Source organism: Ochotona curzoniae, unplaced genomic scaffold, assembly GCF_017591425.1.
Source record: "Ochotona curzoniae isolate NIBS_2020 unplaced genomic scaffold, NIBS_Ocur_1.0 contig_2861, whole genome shotgun sequence".
Lineage (NCBI taxonomy): Eukaryota > Metazoa > Chordata > Mammalia > Lagomorpha > Ochotonidae > Ochotona > Ochotona curzoniae.
The window spans coordinates 3,178,602-3,201,572 of record NW_024465620.1 but is presented as its reverse complement, the minus strand read 5'-3'; the positions used below and the strand labels follow the sequence as shown (position 1 = coordinate 3,201,572).

The 22,971-nt window shown below is 67.3% G+C and overlaps 2 protein-coding genes across 7 annotated transcripts; both read left to right on the top strand.

The window, feature by feature from the left end:
* The first annotated feature begins 339 nt into the window (after positions 1 to 339).
* TNNT1 (troponin T1, slow skeletal type) lies at positions 340 to 5,745 on the top strand. 5 transcript variants are annotated; one of them, XM_040978109.1, is made up of 13 exons: positions 340 to 371; positions 450 to 463; positions 1,409 to 1,435; positions 1,617 to 1,649; positions 2,338 to 2,356; positions 2,498 to 2,561; positions 2,657 to 2,773; positions 3,185 to 3,262; positions 3,579 to 3,692; positions 4,036 to 4,145; positions 4,809 to 4,899; positions 5,185 to 5,225; positions 5,623 to 5,745. In XM_040978109.1, the coding sequence occupies exons 1-13, from the start codon at positions 340 to 342 to the stop codon at positions 5,666 to 5,668; spliced, it is 786 nt and encodes a 261-aa protein (XP_040834043.1). In that variant the 3' UTR covers positions 5,669 to 5,745. The 5 variants fall into 5 exon arrangements, with proteins under 5 accessions (XP_040834043.1, XP_040834040.1, XP_040834044.1 ...); XM_040978106.1 differs by having other exon boundaries at positions 2,335 to 2,356; XM_040978110.1 differs by lacking the exon at positions 1,617 to 1,649.
* A 2,991-nt stretch (positions 5,746 to 8,736) lies between these two features.
* On the top strand, positions 8,737 to 22,576 carry PPP1R12C (protein phosphatase 1 regulatory subunit 12C). 2 transcript variants are annotated; one of them, XM_040978076.1, is made up of 22 exons: positions 8,737 to 9,054; positions 11,384 to 11,514; positions 11,588 to 11,706; positions 17,005 to 17,164; positions 17,778 to 17,922; positions 18,014 to 18,088; positions 18,246 to 18,325; positions 18,401 to 18,531; positions 19,071 to 19,141; positions 19,322 to 19,474; positions 19,544 to 19,611; positions 19,788 to 19,895; positions 19,976 to 20,066; positions 20,199 to 20,282; positions 20,351 to 20,411; positions 20,501 to 20,583; positions 21,168 to 21,199; positions 21,278 to 21,389; positions 21,491 to 21,595; positions 21,790 to 21,840; positions 21,932 to 21,982; positions 22,053 to 22,576. In XM_040978076.1, the coding sequence occupies exons 1-22, from the start codon at positions 8,737 to 8,739 to the stop codon at positions 22,137 to 22,139; spliced, it is 2,316 nt and encodes a 771-aa protein (XP_040834010.1). In that variant the 3' UTR covers positions 22,140 to 22,576. The 2 variants fall into 2 exon arrangements, with proteins under 2 accessions (XP_040834010.1, XP_040834009.1); XM_040978075.1 differs by having other exon boundaries at positions 20,498 to 20,583.
* Positions 22,577 to 22,971: the final 395 nt, after the last annotated feature.

Genomic DNA, 22,971 nt, shown 5'->3' with positions numbered 1-22,971 from the left:
CCTCCCTCACACCCAGGGGTCCACTCCTCCTCCCTCACACCCAGGGGTCCAGCCCAGCCCCTCCTCCCTCACACCCAGGGGTCCAGCCCAGCCCCTCCTCCCTCACACCCAGGGGTCCAGCCCAGCCCCTCCTCCCTCACACCCAGGGGTCCAGCCCAGACCCTCCTCCCTCACACCCAGGGGTCCACTCCTCCTCCCTCACACCCAGGGGTCCAGCCCAGCCCCTCCTCCCTCACACCCGGGGGTCCAGGCCCTCCTCTCTCAGACCAAGGGTTCCCCGTGTCCCCCTCCTTTCTGACCTCACACTCCTCTCTCCCTTTGGTCTCAGGTCTTTCCAGAATGTCGGACGTAGAAGAGCAGGAATATGAGGAGTGAGTGACTGCTGTGGCATGGGGTGGTGGGCTGGGGGCTGCGAGGACTTTGCTAACCCTTCTCTCATCTCTCCCCAGGGAGCAGCCAGAAGGTACGTGGCAGCTTTGGGGAGCTGCGGGCTGGGAGCCAGAGCCCACCTGCCTCCGGTGCCTCAGCTGCCCCAGCGGAGGGGGTGCTGGGCCGGGGCCACGGCTCTCCCCACGCCCCCTCCCCATTCTCCCCACGCCCCTCCCCGCTCTCCCACTCTCCCCACGCCCCCCTCTCCCCGCTCTCCCCACGCCCCCTCCCCCACGCCCCCCCCTCTCCCCGCTCTCCCCCACGCCCCCCCCGCTCTCCCCCGCCCCTCCCCGCTCTCCCCACGCCCCTCCCCACTCTCCCCCCCCCCCACCCCCCCCCCCTCCCCGCTCTCCCCACGCCCCTCCCCACTCTCCCCACGCCCCCTCCCCCCTCCCCCCCGCCCCCCCCCGCTCTCCCCACGCCCCCTCCCCGCTCTCCCCACGCCCCCTCCCCCCTCCCCCCACGCCCCCCCCCCTCCCCCCGCCCCCCCCCCCCCTCCCCCCCGCCCCCCCCGCTCTCCCCACGCCCCCTCCCCGCTCTCCCCACGCCCCTCCCCGCTCTCCCCACGCCCCTCCCCGCTCTCCCCACGCCCCTCCCCGCTCTCCCCACCCCCCCTCCCCGCTCTCCCCACGCCCCCCCCCCTCCCCACGCCCCTCCCCGCTCTCCCCCCGCCCCCTCCCCGCTCTCCCCACGCCCCCTCCCCATTCTCCCCACGCCCCTCCCCGCTCTCCCCACGCCCCTCCCCCTCTCCCCACGCCCCTCCCCGCTCTCCCCCCCCCCCCCTCCCCGCTCTCCCACGCCCCTCCCCCTCTCCCCACGCCCCTCCCCGCTCTCCCCCGCCCCCTCCCCGCTCTCTCCACGCCCCCTCCCCATTCTCCCCACGCCCCCTCCCCGCTCTCTCCACGCCCCCTCCCCATTCTCCCCACGCCCTCCCCGCTCTCCCACGCCCCCTCCCCTGACGCCTTCCCTTTCGCTCCAGAGGACGAGGCTGCCGAGGAGGAGGAGGGTGAGATCTGGAGCCGCGCGTGGGGCCAGCGGCGGGACGCGGGGCGCCCGGGGCCTGGGCTCCAGTTCCTCTAACAGCGTCTCCCGTCTCTCCCCCCTCTGCCGCCCCCCACCCCGTCCCCGGGCCTGGCCGCTCCCCTCCCTGCTCCCCAAATCCTCGCCTCCGCTCCCGCCTTCCCCAGCCCCCGAGGAGCCGGAGCCGGTGGCAGAGCGAGGTAACGGTGGCTGCTTCGCTTCCTGGGCCCGACTTCGGGGGTCGCCGCCCTCCCCGGGGACCCCCGCCCTCCAGGGGACCCCCGCCCTCCAGGGGACCCCCGCCCCAACCCGCCCGGTCCTTTAAGCCCCCTCGCGCCCTCTGGCGGCCGGAAGGGAAATGGCGTCGCCGCGCCCCTAACCCGTTCCCTTCCGTCTTAAAGGGACCGACACCCAAGCCTTCTTCGGGGGACTCCGACAGAAGGATTGGGTGTTCGCGGAGAGCCCCTCAATCGCCCACCCCCAGCCATCTCCTTTCCCCATATACATTCACAGGGTGGGGCGTGGGAGGCCCCGGTGGGACAGGAGGAAGGGGCTTGGGGACGGGGTCCTGGGGTCGCTGCGGGAGAGAGGGGCGCTGTTCCCTGCCCTCCAGCGGGTCTCACGGTGCAGGGTCTGTCAGCGATGAGGGTCTGGGGTGCCCGGGGATGGAGTGGGGTGGAGGGCTCCCCACACCAGTTCTGAATGTATATGTGACGCGTGTGACCTTCCACTTCCTCCCACTGCCCCTCCTCCCACACCCTTTCCCCAGAACTGGACGCCGGAGTCCTCCCTGGGCTCGGGGGGCAGTGGGGGCGCGGGGAACGCCCTCTCCCCTCACCCCAGAAGGCTCACTAATGGTCTCCTTGTATCCCCTCTCCCCACCAGAAGAGGAGCGCCCCAAACCTAGGTGAGACCCTACAGAGTGGGGTGCGGTACCCCAGCGCCTGGCCTCTGCGGGTCAAGCGCAGCCAGCCCCCCATGGAAGCCGGCGGCCCCCTGGGGGCGGGGAGGGGGGTCCCGGCGCTCCTCGTCCCTTCCGTCCCCCCAGCAGGCCCGTGGTGCCCCCACTGATCCCCCCGAAGATCCCGGAAGGGGAGCGGGTGGACTTCGACGTAAGTGGCGGGCTGCGCGGTCAGGGCGGCGGGGGGCAGCGCTGCCCGGGAGGGGCCTGGCCTCGCCCGCACCTGGCACGCCCCGTGTCCCGCAGGACATCCACCGCAAGCGCATGGAGAAGGACCTGCTGGAGCTGCAGACGCTCATCGACGTGCACTTCGAGCAGCGCAAGAAGGAGGAGGAGGAGCTGGTGGCGCTCAAGGAGCGCATTGTGAGTCCCCCTGGGGAGCGGGGCGTCGTGGGGTCCTCCCTGGGGAGCGGGGCATCGCGGGGTCTCCCCTGGGGAGCGGGGCGGCGCGGAGTCTCCCCTGGGGAGCGGGGCGGCGCGGGGTGTCCCCTGGGAGAGTTCATCGCGGGGGTCCCCCCTGGGGAGCGGGGTGTCGCGGGGTCTCCCCCTGGGGAGCAGGGCGTCGAGGGGTCCCCCCTGGGGAGCAGGGCGTCGCGGGGTCCCCCCTGGGGAGCGGGGCGTCGCGGGGTGTCCCCTGGGGAGCGGGGCGTCGCGGGGTCCCCCTGGGGAGCGGGGCGTCGCGGGGTCCTCCCTGGGGTGCGAGGTGTAGCGGGGGGGGGTCCCCCTGGGGAGCAGGGCGGCCTCGGCCCCTCCCTCACCGCCCCCATCCTCCAGGAGCGGCGCCGGGCCGAGAGAGCCGAGCAGCAGCGCTTCCGGACCGAGAAGGAGCGTGAGCGCCAGGCCAAGCTGGCGGTGCGTGCGGCGGGGCCCGGGGTGACCCCCGCCTTCTGTGCGCCCCCACTCCCGGAGAGACCCCCCGCCTTCGCGCGCCCCCGCTCCCGGAGAGACCCCGCCTTCTGTGCGCCCCCGCTCCCGGAGAGACCCCCGCCTTGCGTGCCCCGGGGCTCTGGGGGAGACCCCGCTCCCACACGCCCTGGGATCGCTGGAGTGGCCCGCCGTCTTTTGCGCCTCTGGTCCCGGGGCGACCCCGTTTTCCACGCGTCCCGGGACCCCGGGGTTTTGCTTCCCCCGGGAAGCCCCCAGGGAGTCCCCCTTTCTGGCCCCTCAGGAGGAGAAGATGCGGAAGGAGGAGGAGGAGGCCAAGAAGCGGGCGGAGGACGACGCCAAGAAGAAGAAGGTGCTGTCCAACATGGGGGCGCACTTCGGCGGCTACCTGGTGAAGGTGCGCGCGGGGCGGGGCCTCGGCTGGGGGCGGGGCTCAGTCCAGGGGCGGGGCTACAGCTCGGGGCGGAACCTCAGCCCAGGGGCGTGGCTGCAGCTCGGGGGGCGGGCCTCATCCCAGGGAAGTGGCTGCAGCTCGGGGGCGGGGCCTCAGCCCAGGGGCGTGGCTGCAGCTCGGGGGGCGGGCCTCATCCCAGGGAAGTGGCTGCAGCTCGAGGGCGGGGCCTCAGGCGGGGGCGTGGCTGCAGTGCAGGGGCGGGGCCTTGGCAGGGGGCAGGGCCTCGGCCGGGGCGTGGCTGCAGCCCCAGGGGCGTGGCCTCAGCCCGGCGCCGCCCCCTCCGCAGGCGGAGCAGAAGCGCGGCAAGCGGCAGACCGGGCGCGAGACGAAGCTGCGGATCCTGTCGGAGCGCAAGAAGCCGCTGCACATCGACGCCATGGGCGAGGAGCAGCTGCGGTAGGCGGCGGGCCCGGCGGGGGGCTGGTGCAGCGACTGGCGCGGTCAGCTTCCCCTCGGCCGTGCCCCTGCCCCGGACGCCCTGGCAGCCGCCGCCTCCCCGCAGCGCCCCCAGTACAGCAGTACTCTAGGTCGCAGTGTGAGAAACCACAAGCAGACCCCTCACTGCTCCCAGGACCCCCTCTCCTGCTCCCAGGAACCCCCATCCTCCCAGGACCCCTCTCCTCCCAGGACCCCCTCTCCTCCCAGGACCCCTCTCCTCCCAGGAACCCCCATCCTCCCAGGACCCCCTCTCCTCCCAGGACCCCCTCTCCTCCCAGGACCCCTCTCTTCCCAGGGCGTCCCCTCTCTGCCTGGGCCAGCTGCTCCTACAGGGGTACGGGAGGAGGGCCCGAGGGGGCGCCGACCATCTCTCCGCTTTCCAGGAGCCGCAGTAAGGCTGCTGGCCCGACCTGCCCTTGTGTCCCTCTGGGACAGGCCAGCAGTGGGCGGGGCCAGGCTGTGGGCGGGGTCTCCTGGGGGCTGTGCAGCTGTGGGCGGGGCCAGGCGGTGGGCGGGGTCTCCTGGGGCTGTGCAGCTGTGGGCGGGGCCAGGCTGTGGGCGGGGCCAGGCTGAGGCCGCCGGGTGCTGTCCCCAATCCCCTGTTTGGGCTCCACCCTCCAGGCAGAAGGCCCAGGAGCTGTCGGACTGGATCCACCAACTGGAATCCGAGAAGTTCGACCTCATGGAGAAGCTCAAGCAGCAGAAATACGAGGTGGGCGGTGCTAGGTGGGGCTGTGGGCGGGGCCGGGTGGGTGGGCGGGGCCCAGAGAAAGCCCGAAGGTGGGGACGCACCTGGCTGATGGAGGAAGGTGGGACCAGAGGTGATGGGCGGGGCCATGGCAGACGGAGCCTGCGATGGGTGGGGAACATGAGAGGTGGACGGGACTAGCGGTGATGGGCAGGGCTGGTGGCGAGTCAGGGCCAGTGTGGGCGGGGTCATCGGTTGTGGGCGGAGCCATCTCCTGACACCCCAGCCTCTCCCTGCTCCCCCCTGCAGATCAACGTGCTTTACAACCGCATCAGCCACGCGCAGAAGTTGTAAGTGAGACCCCGCCAGTTCCCACCTGCCCTGCCTGTGGGGCTTCCTGTCCCCTGCCTGCCTCTCCCTCGCGGGGCCTCTGCAGTCTGCTGTCTAGGGCCTCAGGGAGGTCCAGAGGTCCCGGGTGGGCAGAGGGCTGACCAGGGTGCAGCTCGGCACCTGCAGAGCCAGCGGCTCCCATCCAGCCTTGGTGTCCATGGCGTGGACTGCGGGGCCTCCTCCTGGCCTGGCCCTCTCCCTCGCCTGGCCCTCTCCCTCGCCTGGGTCCCTGCTATGTGAACCCCCCTCCCTAAATCACACACTCCATCTACACTCAAACTCCAGGCCGGCTCTGGGTCCGTGCAGGCCCCTGTGGTCCTGACCCTGCGCTGCCTCTCTCTCTTCTCTCTCTTGCAGCCGGAAGGGGGCAGGGAAGGGCCGTGTTGGTGGCCGCTGGAAGTAGGCCCAGCCCAGGGCACCTGGCGTCATGGCTGTCGGAGTGTGCGTGCTGTTCTGTGCTTGAAATAAACACTCCCTTCAACGTGGTGATTCCTCTTGGTCACTGACATGCGTGGGGGTGTGTGTATCTGACCCAGCAGCCTGTGGCTCTCCAACACCAGGTCCAGCCCCCTACTTGCTGTGGGACAGCTGCCTGGGGAGGTGGCCGCGCTGGGCATTACCACAGTCCTGCGAGATTGTTGGTCCTGGGGGCTCCAAAAGGTGGTGGCAAATGGGCCTTGCAGGCAATCCCTTTTGTTGCTGTTGAAGACCTACGCTGAAAGGCAGGGAGCACTGTGTCCTGCTGGGACTGGACATAGCTTCACGAGGTGCGTGCGGCCACACCTGGCTGGCAGGTCCCAGGTGGTGCCAGGCGAATCTGCTAGGAGCGCAATGGGGGGGGGTCTTTCTGAGGTGGGTGCTAATGGGGAGGGTCGCCAACCTGGGTCCGAACTTCATGGTCAGGGGCCCTTGAGAAAGCAAAGCTGGAGGAGGAATGACCGAGCCAAAGCTGCCAGCTGGCCAGCGTGCGCCCGTGCTGGGGACGAAGGTCCGGTCACGTGGATCGCTGGCCGTCTGGGATGGAGCGGCAGATGCAGCTCTGTCTCTCCTGTCAGTCTGATGAAAGAGGAGAGGCACAGGCTGAAGGAGCCCATTTCCCGCCTGCCACAGAGGTGGGCGGCAGCAAGTGCCCATCCCTGCCCACCCCCGTGTGCCAGAGATGTGACCCTGGCCACTCAGCCTCCATGACCACGCGCAGCCACCTTCTCCAGCTCCCATGCCTCTCCAGATGATCCCACGGTGGCTGCAGGGACAAGAATGGCAGTGAGGGGAGCCCGGAGCGAGTGGGCAGTGAGGGGAGCCCGGAGCGAGTGGGCAGTGAGGAGACTGACCAGTGAGGGGAGCCCGGAGCTAGAGGGCAGTGAGGGGAGCCGCCCTCCTCAGTGCCTGTGGTGGCATTGTTCTTGGTGGCTGTCCAAAGCCCTGCCTGAAACCAGCTGTCCCCTTGTGGAAGGAAGGGAACAGCAAGCAGCAGGTGGGGTGGCAGGGGATGGCAGCCTGGGACCTGGGCCACAGGGGCAGCACCAAGATGACCGCTCCTCTGTCCATCACGTTAGCCCAGCTGGGACCTTCTACTCAGCAGGCTGAGGCTGCCCCTGTCAGCTTGTGTTCACTGCATAACAGCTGCCCCGAGTGGCAGGCGTGGGTGGCAACTGGGGCAGGGCTCAGCTGGGCAGTTCTTCCCGGGCTGCGTCCGCAGGGCCTGGCCGCTTCCTCAGTCACCCCAGATGCCAGGGAGCTCCCCGGGGTGCCTGCCAGGACTTTGCCCATTTGTCGATGCTTCTTTCTGTCCTCATGGCCCGACCCAGGACCTTCCCTGAGGGACACTGGACGGTTACTTTCCTTTAGTGCCTCTTGGCTGCCGGCAACACAGATTCAGTGGTTTTGCGGGGAGAGGGAAATGACGGGTCTGTTTCCTCCTGCACAACCTCAAGGCATAAAGGCATGCGGCTCGGGGCGGCGGGGAGGTCATGTCCACCACCCGAGTTGTAGCCAAAACACCTGCTGTCGGGGAAGAAAGATGGCAGGAGGCAAGAAGACCAGATAGGACAGCCACTCAAGGGAGGACCTCCTGTCCTGTCCAGCGGGCGAGGAGCCTGGGCCGCTGGCGGCGCCTTTGCTGGCAGGGTGCAGGGGTCTGGAATTGCAGGAGGGGAGGACGCTGGGCCCCTCACCCGGTCTGCCGGTCATCACTCAGTTCCCGTGATCCCACACGGGGAGACGCACCCCGCCCTCCCAGCACGCTCCCTGGGGCTGTGTTTAAAGGAGTTCGGGACAGACTGTGCTTCGGTCCCACAGGAGAGGAGGCGCAGGGAAGGTGTAAGGATGTTCCAGCCAACATCACAGCAGGGAGCTCCGTGCTGCTCCTGGGGGCCGGGGGAGACAGCTTTCCGGGCTGGAGTCGGGGGAGGACCCAGGGTGTCTGAAGTTCAAGCAACTTTTCCAAGGACAGTGTAGGGACAGCACAGGCCTGGCACGGCTGTGGCCCACGTGCACACGGCCAGGGGAGTGCCCTGCGTGGCCTCAGTTCACCCCTCCTGCGAGCGACTTTACGAGGCTGGCTGGTATGCAGGAGGAAGGCGCGTGGACCGGCAAGGACGGAGGAGGGCCCGTAGTTTCAAGGTTAAGCACGGGGATGCCACCGCCGGGGGTCCGAGCTGTGAAAACCGTCCCCAAGGAGAAGTCAAGGGCAGAACGCCTTCGGGGAGGCTCCGAGGGCGCGTGGCGGCCACAGGACGAAGCAGACAGAATGTTCCATCCATCAGTTTACGCTCACGGGCTGCAGCCAAGAGACAGCAGCTGCTCCCAGGTGTCCAAGCGGGCCTGCAGGAGCCCGAGCCCTGGGGACTACATCTCCCAGCATGGCCCGACGATGGCGACCGGACTCCATTTCCTATGATGCCCTAGTGTTTCCCACGATCCAGGAGATCCGTTCATTCATTCATTCATTCATTCAGAAATACTTTCTGTCGCCGCCTTTCAGTGTATTGCCGGCCCTGAGAACCAGCGGGGAACACGCTGAAAACAGAAATCTCTTCCAGAAAATAATCGTAAAGTCTGTGGAAGTCATAAGGAAAGTTAGTTCCGTATCCTCTAGGGTCCCGGTGGGCTGAGTCAACGCCGCCCATTCGTTTTGTGACTACACTTCCCAGAACGCCTCGCGACACGCTGCCGTAGAATGACTCCATTTCCCAGAGTCCCCGGCGGGGTTTTTCCACTGGGCGCCTTACCCGGTTTGCCTTGCGGTATAAAGTCCTGGAACGTGGCCGCGGAGCGCGACTCCGCGAGTGGACTTCACTTCCCGGCGTGCCCGGGCGCGGCGTCGTGACGTCACGGGCCGGCGCCCGGAGGCCGGCGGGGCGTCGCGGGGCGGCCCCCGGGGCGGGCGGGCCGGCCGAGGCAGGGCTGCGGCTGCCGGGGCTCGCGGCGTCGCTGTCTGCGCTCGCCGGGCGCCCGGGCGGCGGTGCCGCCATGTCGGGCGAGGACGGCCCGGCGGCGGCGGGCCCCGGGGCGGCGGCGGCGGCGCGCGAGCGGCGGCAGGAGCAGCTGCGGCGCTGGGGGGCGCGGGCGGGCGCCGAGCCGGGCCCCGGCGAGCGGCGCGCCCGCACCGTGCGCTTCGAGCGCGCCGCCGAGTTCCTGGCGGCCTGCGCGGGGGGCGACCTGGACGAGGCGCGCCTCATGCTCCGCGCCGCCGACCCCGGCCCCGGAGCCGAGGGCGAGCCCGGCGCGCCGCCCGCCCGCGCCGTGCTGGACTCCACCAACGCCGACGGCATCAGCGCCCTGCACCAGGTGAGCGCCGCCGCCCCGCGGGTCCAGCTCGGGGTCACTGGCGCTGCCCTCTGCCTGCCCCGCGTCTAGTCGGTGTCCCCCTCGGCCCTGCCCTCACAGACCCCGCACCCGGGGTCACCTTCGAGGTCCCCGTGCCTTGTTCTCTCACCGCCCGTGGGCGGACCGGCGTCAGCGCCCCTTTTCTGGACGGCCTCAAGGCACCTGCTCGGCCCGGCTCTGGGCCACCTCCTGTCCCTCTTGGTCTTTCGCTCTGCTGGCCTGAGCTGTTCTGGGCCGTTGCTGCTGGGACCCACAGCATCGGTGGGACCCGGTGGGGGGACGTGGGCTCCAGTGGGGGCCAGCCGATGCCCGTGGGAGCCAAGAGGGGATGTGGGAGCTGGCAGGAGCCAGCAGGTGCCCATGGGAGCCTAGAGGGGACATGAGCTCTGGTGCGGGCCAGCGGGTGCCCGTGGGAGCTGAGAGGGGATGTAGGAGCTGATGGGGACCAGCAGGTGCCCGTGGGATCCGAGAGGGGATGTAGGAGCTGATGGGGACCAGCAGGTGCCCGTCGGAGCCGGTGGGAGCCAGCAGGTGCTCGTGGGATCCGAGAGGGAATGTAGGAGCTGATGGGGAAACTTGCGAGGTAGGGGGACGCTTTGAAGAGGGGGAGCGACAGCAGAAGCAGCCTGCCCTGGGTTCAGGGCTCTGTTTTCCTGCCCGTAGGGTCCCTCAGTCCTGAAACAGAGGGGGTTCTTTTTGGGGAGTTGCTACTCTTGCTCTTTTCCCATTTTTGGCTCCCTGGGCGTCTGCTGCCCCTTCCCACTGCATCCTCGCCTGCTGTGGCTCTGTGGAAAGCCCTGGTATTAGGGGATGTTTGACTCGGTCGTGGGGTTTGGGCCGGGTCTGAGTGTAAGGTGAGCTTTGGACTGCAGGTGCCAAGACCTAGGAACGTTATTGGCCCTGGGAATGGGCATTGGTCACCACATCTGTGTCGCCCAGCCTCTGGGACTTTCCCCATTCAGGGCTATGCTGCGTGCAGTCTTCAGACCCCAGCCCCTGTGTTGGGAATTTGTCCTCCCTCACTCCAAAGCTGCTTTTGTGGTAGAGGCCAGGGATGGGGGGGCGGTGCAGGACCCCTGGGTGTGAGGGAGGAGGGGCTGGGCTGGACCCCTGGGTGTGAGGGAGGAGGGTTGGGCTGGACCCCTGGGTGTGAGGGAGGAGGGGCTGGACCCCTGGGTGTGAGGGAAGAGGGGCTGGATTGGACCCCTGGGTGTGAGGGAGGAGGGGCTGGAGCCCTGGGTGTGAGGGAAGAAGGCTGGACTGGACCCCTGGGTGTGAGGGAGGAGGGGCTGGACCCCTGGGTGTGAGGGAGGAGGGGCTGGACCCCTGGGTGTGAGGGAGGAGGGGCTGGCTGGACCCCTGGGTGTGAGGGAGGAGGGGCTGGACCCCTGGGTGTGAGGGAGGAGGGCTGGGCTGGACCCCTGGGTGTGAGGGAGGAGGGGCTGGACCCCTGGGTGTAAGGGAGGAGGGGCTGGACCCCTGGGTGTGAGGGAGGAGGGGCTGGGCTGGACCCCTGGGTGTGAGGGAGGAGGGGCTGGAGCCCTGGGTGTGAGGGAGGAGGGTCTGAGCTGGACCCCCAGGTGAGAGGGAGGAGGGGCTGGGGGTGGGTCCCATCCTGGCTCAGGCTGTCACTCGGTGCCTGTGCTGGGCCAGGTCCTTGAAAGGGAAAGGCCCAGCTTCACTTGCCCCCCTTCCCTGTCACCATGACAACAGCATGGAAATAAACGAGCCCAGAGTTCATCTTGTTCCCAGGGCTCTGCCACCCTCCTCACAGCCGAGTTTCCATGACTTCATGGGCCTGGGCATCCTGGGTCCTCAGCGGCAGCCAGGGAGATGGGGGGTTAATGTACCCAGCACCCTGGCATCCAGAGCCCTCCCCTGCCTGGGTCCTGGGTATGCCTGGAGTTCACACTCACACACACACACACACGCACACACACGCACACGTCAACCTGTTCACCCCACCCCAGACCCTACCTGCCAGGCCTGCCCCAGGTGGGGTTTGTGTCCCCTGAAAAGGGGCCTTGGGAAACCCCTTGACATCCTGCCAGGCCCCGTCTGCGTGGTGTCCACGAGGCTGGGAGTTGCAGAAGCCCGGGCTGGGCTGAGGGAGGAGGCCTGTGGCTTGTGCAGGCTCCCGAACCGGGACACCGGAGCTCCTCTCCTGGTTCCGCCGAGCTCCGGTGTCAGGCGGGGCTCCCTCTCGGACAGTCAGAGGTTAGGGTGCCCAGGCCAGAGGCTACCGGGACCCCTTTCCGCCCCGCCTCGCTGAGCCCGCCCCCGCCTGCAGGCCTGCATTGATGAGAACCTGGAGGTGGTGCGTTTCCTGGTAGAGCAGGGTGCCACCGTGAATCAGGCGGACAACGAGGGCTGGACACCGCTGCACGTGGCTGCCTCCTGCGGGTGCCTGGACATCGCCAGGTGAGGCTGCTGCGGGGGTAGGGGACTGGGCGGGTCGCATCCACCCGCAGCCCTGACCTCCCCTTACCCCCAGGTACCTGCTGAGCCACGGGGCCAACATCGCTGCCGTCAACAGTGACGGGGACCTGCCCCTGGACCTGGCTGAGGCAGACGCCATGGAAGGGTTACTCAAGGCCGAGATCGCTCGCCGAGGTGGGGGTGGAACCTCTGGGTGGGGTGGGACCTCGGGTGGTGTGTTCAGGGGTGCCTCTCCTATGGGTCTCAGGCCCACCCTGTTGCCCGGTCCAGTGAATGGGCACGTAGGGCCCCTGGGCGGCCACTGAGTTGGGGATGTCTTTAGGTGCAAGCGAACAAGCTGGGGCCTTGGAGCTGGTCTCCCTGGACCCCACGGGGCCTCCCAGGGGCTCGGTCCCCGCATCCAGGTCGTCTGTAGTTCTTGCTAGGGAGACATTGCTGACTCCTGGCAGGTTCTCAGGGAGGAGGCCCTGTGCATTACCACCCGGGGCAGGGGTTGGGCGAGGGACAGTACATGGTGGTTCCCAGGCAGGGACTGGTGGCAAAACCTGCAGGCAGTGGGCCCACTGTGTCCTCATGGAGGCTGTGAAACCTCCAGGGACCAGCTGTGTGTTTCTTACACACACCCACACACACACCCCTACCTACCTTACCCCCCTCCATGAGCAGGATGCCTCATATGACAGAGCAGGGTTGGCTGGGCCTCGGAAAGGGGCACAGGTGGTCCCGGGATGGGGCTGCCCTGCTCCTGCCTGTCCCAGCGTGTCCCCACTGACCTGACAAGACTCTCACTTGCTTCTGACTAAGCAGTGGAAGCTCTCTGGGAGGCGGCAGGCTAAGGTGTGGGATGCAGCTTCATTTTCCTTCGTTGCTTCTGCTTTTTAACTGAGAAGCAGATCTCCCATTTGCTAGTACACTCTGCTCCCTGAAGGCCCAAATCAGCCATGGCTGGGCTAGGGAGCCTGGAGCTCCTTCTGGGTCTCCCTGTGGATGGCACGGCCATCTCTGTCCTCCCCTGAGTGTGGGTCAGCAGGAAGCTGCCTGCAGGCTGAGCGAGGCCTTGAACCCAGACTCCAATTGGGATGTCCCTGGCAGTGTCCCAGCTGCCACACCACATTCCTGCCTATCTTGCTGGTTTGAAGGCCTGCATCGCCCTTCGGACCAGCCACAGCCCTCAGCCTGACTCTACACTGTCACCCTCAGCCCCAGTGCTGCTTGTGAGCGTGCCATGTCCCTGGTAAGACACGGCCATGGGCGCAGGTCACGGAAGCCTCCAGGCCAGGAGGCAGCTGGCTTCCTCACCACTCACTCACATGCCCTTGGCTGGAGCTTCGCCTGTGTGTACTGCCTTCCTACCCGCTACTCCTTTGCTTGTCCAGCCCCCATTGCACCGCAAATGTGGCCTCAGGACACAGTCTCCTCAACCTAGATCCTCAGGGCACAGTCTCCTCAGCCTGGATCCTCAGGGCACAGCCTCCTCAGCCTGGATCCTCAGGGCACAGTCTCCTCAGCCTGGATCCTCAGGGCACAGCCTCCTCAGCCTGGATCCTCAGGGCACAGTCTCCTCAGCCTGGATCCTCAGGGCACAGCCTCCTCAGCCTGGATCCTCAGGGCACAGTCTCCTCAGCCTGGATCCTCAGGGCACAGTCTCCTCAGCCTGGATCCTCAGGGCACAGCCTCCTCAGCCTGGATCCTCAGAGGACAGTCTCAGCCTGGATCCTCAGTTGCCTGTCTCCTTAGTCTGGACCCTGTTTCCCTGCAGACAGGCTGACCGTCAGTAGTTAGTGCTGCTCTTGACCTTGATTCGGGTCTGCCAGATATTCCTCTGTGAGCTTCCTCCTTTGCTAAGAAGAGGGACCACTGAGGTCTGGGGACCCCGAGAGGGGGGCTGCATTCTGTTTTTCTGCAGATGTGGCTATAGGAGTGGCCATGTTCCCCCCCTGTGATTCAGGAGAGGCTGGGAGGTAGGAGGTCCTGGCTTTGGGGTCTGCTGGAGCTGGGCAGAACAGCCACCAAGACTGTGATGGCTCCCGCTCCACACCCAGCCACCCAGCCAGGCCTTGCTGTGTACTCGGCTCTGACCCATGCTTCCCATAGGAGCCCGGGAGAGCCTGGTCACAGCAATGCCCCCACGGCGAGGGTCATCAGCCCAGTGAGGGAGACATCCTTGTAGGGATGGGCTGCTGGGAAGCCCCCACAGAAGCAGGTGCAGCCCTTGTGGGGGAGGCCTGCCCTCTCCCCGCCCTTCTCCCAGTGTCCTGGCTCTGCAGGGCCTAGGGGCCCAGAGCTTCCTGCTCGTCCTTCCTGGAAGCCTCCTGGCTGTGCCTTCCTCACAGATGCCCGGGGGTGGACGGTGGCGGAAGTGGCTGGTCAAGTGTCCCGTGACAAGATGGATGAGTGAAGAAAGGGGGATGGTATGCAGCATTGCAAAGGAAGGAAGTTCTGGGACAGCCCCAGGGTGCCCCCGCGGCCGCTGCTCCCCACAGATGGGCGAGGCAGTTGTCTAGTGCGGAATGGCGACCTCAGGTGGTGAGGAGGATGTGCAGGCGGGAGACGTAGCCCCAAGCCTCATGTGACAGTGGTGAAGATGGCGGCTCCTGGGTGTCTTTAGAGACAGGTCTCCACCCCCGGTTCACTTCCAGGCGGCTGCACTGGCAGGGCTGAGCTGCCTGATACTGCCCAGGTGTGTTAGCTGCTGGGGCAGGTCTGGAGCCCAGCACTGACGGGATTGGGCATCCTGAGCAGTGATGTGGGGTTGTGGCTTTGTGGGGGCTGCCCACACCCGTTCACCTGCAGCAGCTGGCAGAATGGACACAGGAGGGACAGCACACCTTTCCTGGGGGCTGTGCATGACTGCTGCCCGTGCGGCACCGGCTGCTCCCTCACAGCACTGCGATCTGGGCGGGAAGGCCTCTTAACAGCGACTTGGAGAGGAGCCACTTTAGAGTGAGAGTCATGGTTGGCGATGACAGCCCTCTCCCGTGCACCCTGCTGTCGGCTGCCCTGGCCAGCCTATGTCCTACGCAGCTGTCTGCCCTGGGCTGTCCCCCCAGGCTTTACCGGCCCCCTCCTTGCCTAGTCTCACACCTGCCCCGTGCTCAGTATGCTGTGTTGCTGGGCATCCCTGGTTCCGGCACCTGCTGGCATCCATTCTCACTAGCCAGCATCTTGGCACCTGGCATTACACCTGTTACATTGCTTTCCGTGGGACTTGGCCCTTGCCCAGCCTGGCCACTGGGCTGTGCCAGGAGTCACACAGACTCCTTGGCAGCGGCTGCCCAGGAAAGGGGCACCAGAGGGCCAGGGTACTTTGGACTTGGGTTGTACCCCCAGCTGACAAGGCCAAAGTCCAGAGTGCCTAGGCTCGGATCGCATGAGCCAGCTCCTGGCGCTGCTGGATCGTGTGGTGAAGCGAGCAGCACTGTGGCACAGTGAGTTGGCCAAGCCGCCACTGGTGACACTGGCATCACGTGTGAATCCTTGTTCAAGTCCTGACAGTTTCCTTAACACCGGGTGACACAGAACACTGACTCCAGGCCCAGTCTGATATCCTGGTGAGCTGTCTCTGCTGAGGAAGGGGCCTAGCTGGCCTCAGTGACCATGGCACACTTGGGCCTTGGGCTGCCCAGCTGTGTTTTCTTGTTTCTAATTTAAAGTATATGTTGGGCCCAGTGTGGTAGCCTAGCAGCTAAAGCCTTCAGCTTGCACGTGCAGGAATACCATGTGGGTGCTAGTTCTAATCCCAGTGGCCCTGCTTCCCATCCAGCTCCCTGTTTGTGGCCTGGGAAAGCAGTGTAGGACAGGCCAAAGCCTTGGGACCCTGCACCTGGAAGAAGTTCCTGGCTCCTGGCTTCGGATTGGCAGAGATGTGGCCACTTGGGAAGTGAATCATTGGGTGGAAAATTAAAAAAAAGAATTATATGAGTATTTGAAGACCTTGCACAATGACTCACTTGGCTAATCATCATCTCGTAAGTGCTGGAATCGTACATGGGTACAATTTGTATCCTGGCTGCTCCACTTCCCATTGAGAAAGCAGCAGAGGGTAGCCCACAGCCTTGGGACCCTGCACCCATTTGGGAGAGCCAGAAGCTATGGCTCCTGGCTTTGGATCGGCTCAGCTCCAGGTGTTGTGGCCACTTGGGGAGTGAACCAGTGGACGGAAGCGCTCTGTCTCTGCTCTGTAAATCTGATTTGCTTTTCCAATAACAATTTAAAAAAACAGTGTGAACAAATAAAAAGTAAAGTGTATATTTGTTTGAAAGAGACAGGAGATAAGACAGGAAGAGATCCTAGAGCAGCCAGGCCGGGCCAGCTGAAGCCAGGAGCCTGGCGCGCCTTCTGGGTCTCCCACGGGGCCAGCTGAGGCCAGGAGCCTGGCGCGCCTTCTGGGTCTCCCACGGGGCCAGCTGAGGCCAGGAGCCTGGCGCGCCTTCTGGGTCTCCCACGGGGCCAGCTGAGGCCAGGAGCCTGGCGCGCCTTCTGGGTCTCCCACGGGTGCAGGACCCTGAGCATTGTGCCATCCTGCAGTACTCTCCTAGTGCACTAGGGGGCGTTTGCTTGGAATGGAGCAGTGGGACTTGAACTGCTTTTCATAAGGGTTAGGAGGCCCATGTTGCATCCATTCTCCACATTGGGTGGTGCCATCCGGGGATGTTGGGGAGATTGACGTGGGTCGCAAAAGCAGCTTGAGATTGCAGTAAGACCAGCTCGCAGAGATCGGAAAGGTAGATGACTTCAGCACAGTCCGGTGTTACTTCTCACGGTAGCTAGTGTTACCAGGTCGGCATGGGTTTGTTCCTCCTCTTAGCTTGAATTGGCAGGTGCAGGGGATGGCTCGGCTCTAGACAGCACTGGTCATCGTCCCTGGAGACCCCGAGGAAAGCCCAGCTTGCCTCCTGCCTTGGGCGGGCAGTGGGGTCTAGCGGGCAAAGGCAGCGCTGTAGCTGGCATCCGTGAGGGCGCTGGTTCGTGTCCCGGCTGCTCTGTTCCCATTCAACTCTCTGCCAGTGGCCTGGGAAGGCAGTGGAGGATGGCTCGAGTGTCTGGGCCGGTGCACCCGTGTGGGAGACCCTGAGAGAGCTCCTGGCTCCCGTCTGACCTGGTGCTGGCTGTGGTGAACCATTGGATGGAAGATCTTGCCTCTCCGTCTTTGTAACTCCTTTAAAGCCAGCTGATCCTGAAAGAGCTTGTCAGTGGCGGGTGGGCAGGGGTCCTCTTTAGCATAGCTGGGCAGAAGTGTCCCTGCCCTCTGTGTCTGCGGCTGCGGCCTGGCTGCTGCACTTGGGAGTCCTGCGATGCGTGTGAGACAGGATCGGGGGAACCCGTGTGACTGGTGAAGCGCCAGGTTGCCTGGCTGTGGGTTTCACATCTGTTAGAAGACACGGGGTCCAGGGCTGAGCTGGGGCCCCTTCAGCCACCACCCAGGCTCCCGGGGGGGCAGGACTGACGGCGCCCCTTCCCTGCTCACCCCAGGCGTGGACGTGGAGGCGGCCAAGCGGGCTGAGGAGGAGCTGCTGCTGCGTGACACGAGATGCTGGCTGAATGGAGGTGCCATGCCTGAGGCCCGCCACCCCCGCACCGGGGCCTCTGCGCTGCACGTGGCCGCCGCCAAGGGCTACATTGAGGTCATGCGGTAAGGCCGCAGATGGGGTCCCTGGCTCGAAGGTCAGCCTTGGGCACCCCAGCTCCCATGGGACTGTGGTCTCCCCCTCGTGTTCCTGGGAAGGCATGTTCTGGTTTACGGTCTTCCTCTGCCAGCTAGGACAAGCACGGCAGACAGTCCATGAGTCCTGCGGTGGCCTGCTGTGGGCCAGTGCCCAGCCACACAGGGGTCACCTTCAGCCAGTGCCCAGCCACACAGGGGTTCCCTCCAGGCGTGGGTGCTGTGTGCCCTTGTACTGCGCCCTGAGGGGGCACATGTTTGCCTGGCACAGTCCATGCAGGTTGGGAGGGGAAGCAGGAGCTTGTGTGGTCCCAGCCTGTCCAGGGATGGACCTGACCTGTGGGCTGGTCTGGATGCTGAGCTGCAGCTCTGGTCTCTGCCCTGGGTGCTGGGCCACCCCCGGGTGTGAGAACGGGACTGTAGCAGATGCAGGAGCTGGCTGGCTGGGGACCTGGGCAGGGTGTCAGGGGAAGCGGAGGGGAGGCCAGGGCTGCCAGCTTGCAGTCCCACACAGTGGCCTTGGCAGTCCAAGGAGCAGGTGCCGGTGCAGTGACCATGGCCTTGACTGTCTCCTGGCCTCTAGGCTGCTCCTCCAGGCTGGCTATGACACGGAGCTGCGGGATGGGGATGGCTGGACCCCCCTGCACGCCGCGGCCCACTGGGGTGTGGAGGACGCGTGCCGCCTGCTGGCGGAGCACGGAGGGGGCATGGACTCGCTGACCCACGCGGTGAGGGCGGGCAGGTGGGCAGCAGCTGGGCCAGGGCTGGGTGCACCTCCACTGTCACCTCATCTGGGTGTGTCTCCACTCTTGCCTCCAGGGGCAGCGTCCCTGCGACCTTGCTGATGAGGAGGTGCTGAGCCTGCTGGAGGAGCTGGCCCGGAAGCAGGAAGATGTAAGCACTGGGCCAGGGCTCCCCTGTCCCCCGCCCTTCCCGCTGCCCTTCAGGACAGACCCAGCCCCGCCCTGCTGGACCAAGGGAAGCCCTGGGGCATCTGCTCCATCCAGGGCCTGGGTTGACCCCGCCTGTGCCCCCTTTCTTTCCCACTCAGCTTCGGAGCCAGAAGGAAGCCTTGCAGGGCAGGGGCCAAGAGCCCCAGGCACCCTCCGGTGGCAGCAGCAAGCACAGAAGGTAGGGGCCCGAGGCAGGTGGGTGCCGCCTCCCCTAGCCTGCGACCCAGCACCCCACATCCCCTCCTCCTCCTAGGAGCTCCGTGTGCCGACTCAGCAGCCGTGAGAAGGGCTCTCTGCAGGATCTGTCCAAGGAACGCAAACCTGCCACAGCCACAGCCGGGGCTCTCCCCCCGCGGGACGAGGAGGACGGGGAAGGCCCTGCAGGTGAGAGCCACTGGCTGGCAGGGGTCTGGGGGAGCTGGGTGTGAGGGAGAAGGGGCTGGACCCCTGGGTGTGAGGGAGGAGGGGCTGGACCCCTGGTCTGAGGGAGGAGGGGCTGGGCTGGCCCCCTGGGTGTGAGGGAGGAGGGGCTGGGCTGGACCCCTGGGTGTGAGGGAGAAGGGGCTGGGCTGGACCCCTGGGTGTGAGGGAGGAGGGGCTGGACCCCTGTGTGTGAGGGTGGAGGGGCTGGGCTGGACCCCTGGGTGTGAGGGAGGAGGGTCTGGGCTGGACCCCTGGGTGTGAAGGAGGAGGGGCTGGACCCCTGGGTGTGAGGGAGGAGGGGCTGGGTTGGACCCCTGGGAGTGAGGGAGGAGGGGTTGGGCTGGACCCCTGGGTGTGAAGGAGGAGGGGCTGGACCCCTGGGTGTGAGGGAGGAGGGGCTGGACCCCTGGGTGTGAGGGAGGAGGGGCTGGCCCCCCATTTCTAAGGATGCAGGTCAGGGTGGTAGTCCTGGCAGCAGCTCTGCACACCCCTTCCCGCAGTGCCCCCTGCTGCAGAGCCCAGTGCCCTCAATGGAGTGTCCTCCCCACCCCCCAGTGCTCCGGGCGGCACAGTGAGTATGGGTACCATGGTATGGGGTTGGCCAGGGAGTGAAACCGAGGACCCCGCTCCCTCCTGTTCCCGTTCTCAGGGTCCTCCTGGGCGCGTGCGTTTATATCTTTGTCCAGCCTGTCCCCTGTGAGGGGCTGGGCCCTGTCCCCCGCTCCATAGCTCAGGCCCCCTGCCTCTGCAGGCCCCCGAGGACGCCCCCTTCTCCAGGCGCTTCGGCCTGCAGAAGACCGAGAGCTCGGGAGCCCTGGGTCCCCCTGATGGGCATGGGGCCGAGGGGACGCTCGGGCTGCGGCGCTCCGCCTCGTCCCCTGGCCTGGACGGGACCTGCCGACAGGTGAGGGGGGACGCTGTGGGGCGGGGCTTGCACTGCCCTCCAGAGACCCTAACTGCACTGTCCTCTCAGGCCAGGGAGCCCCGGCTGGCCAGGGTTACCCCGAGCCTCTCCTGGAAGGTGCCAGAACCCTCTGCCCCGTGAGTACCACAGTGGGACCCGACTCAGCCCCACGGCCTTGGGCACCGTCAGGCCTCGCCTCCTGCAGGCCCTGTGTCGCTGCCCTGTCCCTGCCCGGTGCTGTCTGTGTGGACTGAGGCTCCGTCCCGTCCCTTCTGTCCCCTGCTGCACGTGCCAGCTAAGGTCACGTTCACAGGTCTGAGCCGGCCTCGCAGCCCCCTCCCTCGGATGACTGCAGCGGCCCCTCCCCGAGGCTGGAGCCCGACCCCCCAGCGCCAGCAGCGGAGTCCAGGGACCGGCGCAGGTGAGCCCAGGCCTGGGCACGGCGGCCTGGTGGGGGCCAGGCCGGCGGGGAGCCCTGCCTGAAGCGGGGGTCCTGCTCAGGTCCTACCAGATGCCCGTGCGTGACGAGGAGTCCGAGTCCCAGCGCAAAGCCCGCTCCCGCCTCATGCGCCAGTCGCGCAGAGCCACACAGGTGAGGGCCGCGGGGCTGTGCGGGGCTGTGCGGAGCTGTGCGGGGCTGTGCGGGGCTGTGCGGGGCTGTGCGGGGCTGTGCGAGCGCTGGGCCCCCAGGGGCCGGCCGGCCCTGACCACCCTTCCCCGCCAGGGTGTGACGCTGACGGACCTCAAGGAAGCCGAGAAGACGGCGGGCCGGGCCGCCGAGGCCGGGAGGCCAGCCGTGCCCAGCCTGGTGAGCGGGCGCCAGGGGCGGCGGGAGGGCCCGGGCGCGCCGTCCTCTGACCCGCCCCCTCGCCGCAGGAGCCTTCCCGGAGGCCCCGGGTCCCCGGACTGGAGGACGCGGAGAACCCTGCCGAAAGAGGTGAGGGCCGTGCCCCCGCCCCAGTAGTGACCCTCCAGGGCACGGCCTCCCTGGGGGGCCTGGTCTGACTGCTGCCCCTCTCCCAGCAGAGGCGCCCGACGGGCAGGGTCAGGGACCCCAGGCCGCCCGGGAGCACCGCAAGGTCGGCAAGGAGTGGCGGGGGCCTGCGGAGGTGAGGGGCCTGCGGAGGGTGGGGGCCTGCGGAGGGTGGGAGCCTGCCGTGGTGAGGGGCCTGCGGAGGTGAGGGGCCTGCAGAGGGTGGGGGCCTGCGGAGGGTGGGAGCCTGCGGTGGTGAGGGGCCTGCGGAGGTGAGGGGCCTGTGGAGGGTGGGGGCCTGCGGAGGTGGGGGGCCTGCGGAGGTGAGGGGCCTGCGGAGGTGGGGGGCCTGCGGAGGGTGGGAGCCTGCGGAGGTGAGGGGCCTGCGGAGGTGAGGGGCCTGCGGAGGTGAGGGGCCTGCGGAGGTGTGGGGCCTGCGGAGGTGAGGGGCCTGCGGAGGGTGGGGGCCTGCGGAGGGTGGGGGCCTGCGGAGGGGGGGGGCCTGCGGAGGTGGGGGGCCTGCGGAGGTGAGGGCCTGCGGAGGTGAGGGGCCTGCGGAGGGTGGGGGCCTGCGGAGGGTGGGAGCCTGCGGAGGTGAGGGGCCTGCGGAGGGTGGGAGCCTGCGGAGGTGAGGGGCCTGCGGAGGTGAGGGGCCTGCGGAGGTGAGGGGCCTGGTGCAGGTGCTCCCCAGTTCCCTTCTGAGCCCCCCTGTGTTCGCAGGGAGAGGAGGCAGACCCCGGCCCGGAGTGCAGGTAGGAGTGGGGTTGGACGGGGCCGGTGGGCCCGTGGCCTTGTGGGGCGGCCAGCCTGACCCAGCTCCGCCCCCCCAGCGCTCCCGACGGCGGCGGACCCGCTTCGCGCAGGCAGCCTGGCATGAGCGACCCCAAGCCGGATCCTGAGCCCCAGCCCGAGCCTCGAGATTCCGACGGAGGTTTCCGGAAGGTGTGAATCCTGCTCCCTGCCCTGTCAGCGTGGCCCTGCCTGCTCCACCCCCCTCCTTGGCTGGCTGACCCACCTGGCTCCCTGCACCTGTACACCCGTAGCTGTATGCAGATCTGCGCCAGGAGAATGAACGGCTGCGTGAGGCCCTCACCGAGACCACGCTGCGGCTGGCACAGCTCAAAGTGGAGCTGGAGCGGGCCACGCAGGTGAGGGTAGCGGCAGCGGGGCAGTGGGTGGGCCTGGACAGCGGGTGGGGCCCTGGGCGGCAGGAGGGCACTGGGGGTGGACCCCAGCTCTGCCACACACAGGGGGAGGCAGATGCTGAGCCACAAGGGGCAGGGCCAGTGGTGGGGGTCCAGCCCTCGGTGCTGAAACTGGTGCTTGTCTTGGTCCTCCCCAGAGGCAGGAGCGCTTCGCCGAGCGGCCAGCCCTCTTGGAGCTGGAGAGATTCGTGAGTAGGGCCAGCTGCGTCCCTCAGGGTCGGGGGGCACACGACCTCCCCTGCTGCCCCTCCCGGGCTTCTGACTCCCCCATCCATCCAGGAGCGCAGGGCTCTGGAGCGCAAGGCCGCGGAGCTGGAGGAGGAGCTGAAGGTAGGTGCTGGCTGGGGTGCTGGGGGCGTGCACGGCGGGCACGGCCCCGGCTGAGCTGCCCGTCCTGCAGGCCCTGTCCGACCTCCGAGCTGACAACCAGCGGCTCAAGGACGAGAATGCAGCGCTGATCCGAGTCATCAGCAAGCTCTCCAAGTGACGGCAGGACCCCCACGCCCGCGTGTACGCAGCTGCTTCTGCCAAACACAAACCCCTCCCCCGCGTGAGCACGCGTGACAGGGCTCCGGGGTCGAGAGAAGCCATAGCCCCCCTGGGGGAGGCCGAGCCAGGTAGGGGATGTCGTTGAGGACCAGGGAGGAGCCGGGACCAGGCTGTGCAGGGAGCAGCGGAGCGGAGGGGCTGCCCCGGAGCCCCCAGCACGTGTGATGCCCCCCAGCACCCCTCCCCGAGCAGGATCCAGAACGTGCCAAGAGCCCACCGGCCTGCGCCGGGTGGACCACAAAGCGGGTCCGTGTGCAATAGGGAGGGGCGTCTGCTATTTTTTGCTGCCCCCTCCCCACTCCTGGGTGGGGCAGGGGGAGGAGGTATTTTTGAGACAAAGCACAGGCACCACAAATAAATGTGATGAAGTTGCCACTTGAGACGGGAGCTGGCCACGGGCAGGCTGGTATGGGCTTGGTGCCTCAAGGACGGAGCCCACGGGCTCGGGGCTGCTGCTGCTCTGGCGGAGGGGGACAGGGTGGTCTGCAGGGAGGAACGAGGTTCCCCAAGTTCACCTGGCTGTGCCCCCGCTGGTGCAGGACGGAGTCCAGGTCCAGCGAGGCTGGCCTGGGCAAAGCATGGCAGTGAGGGGGCAGTCCTAGCTCCTCCCTCTGGCCACTGGCATGTCTGGCTCCTTGGTTAGGAGCGAGAGGTGGGCTGGCAAGGGGTGGAGGGGTGACTGGACAGCCCCAGCACCGCGCTGAGCTTGGTCAGGTTGGGAAGGGCAGCGGGGGCCCTGCGGGTAGCTCAGGCAGGTGCAGTCGGAGGGA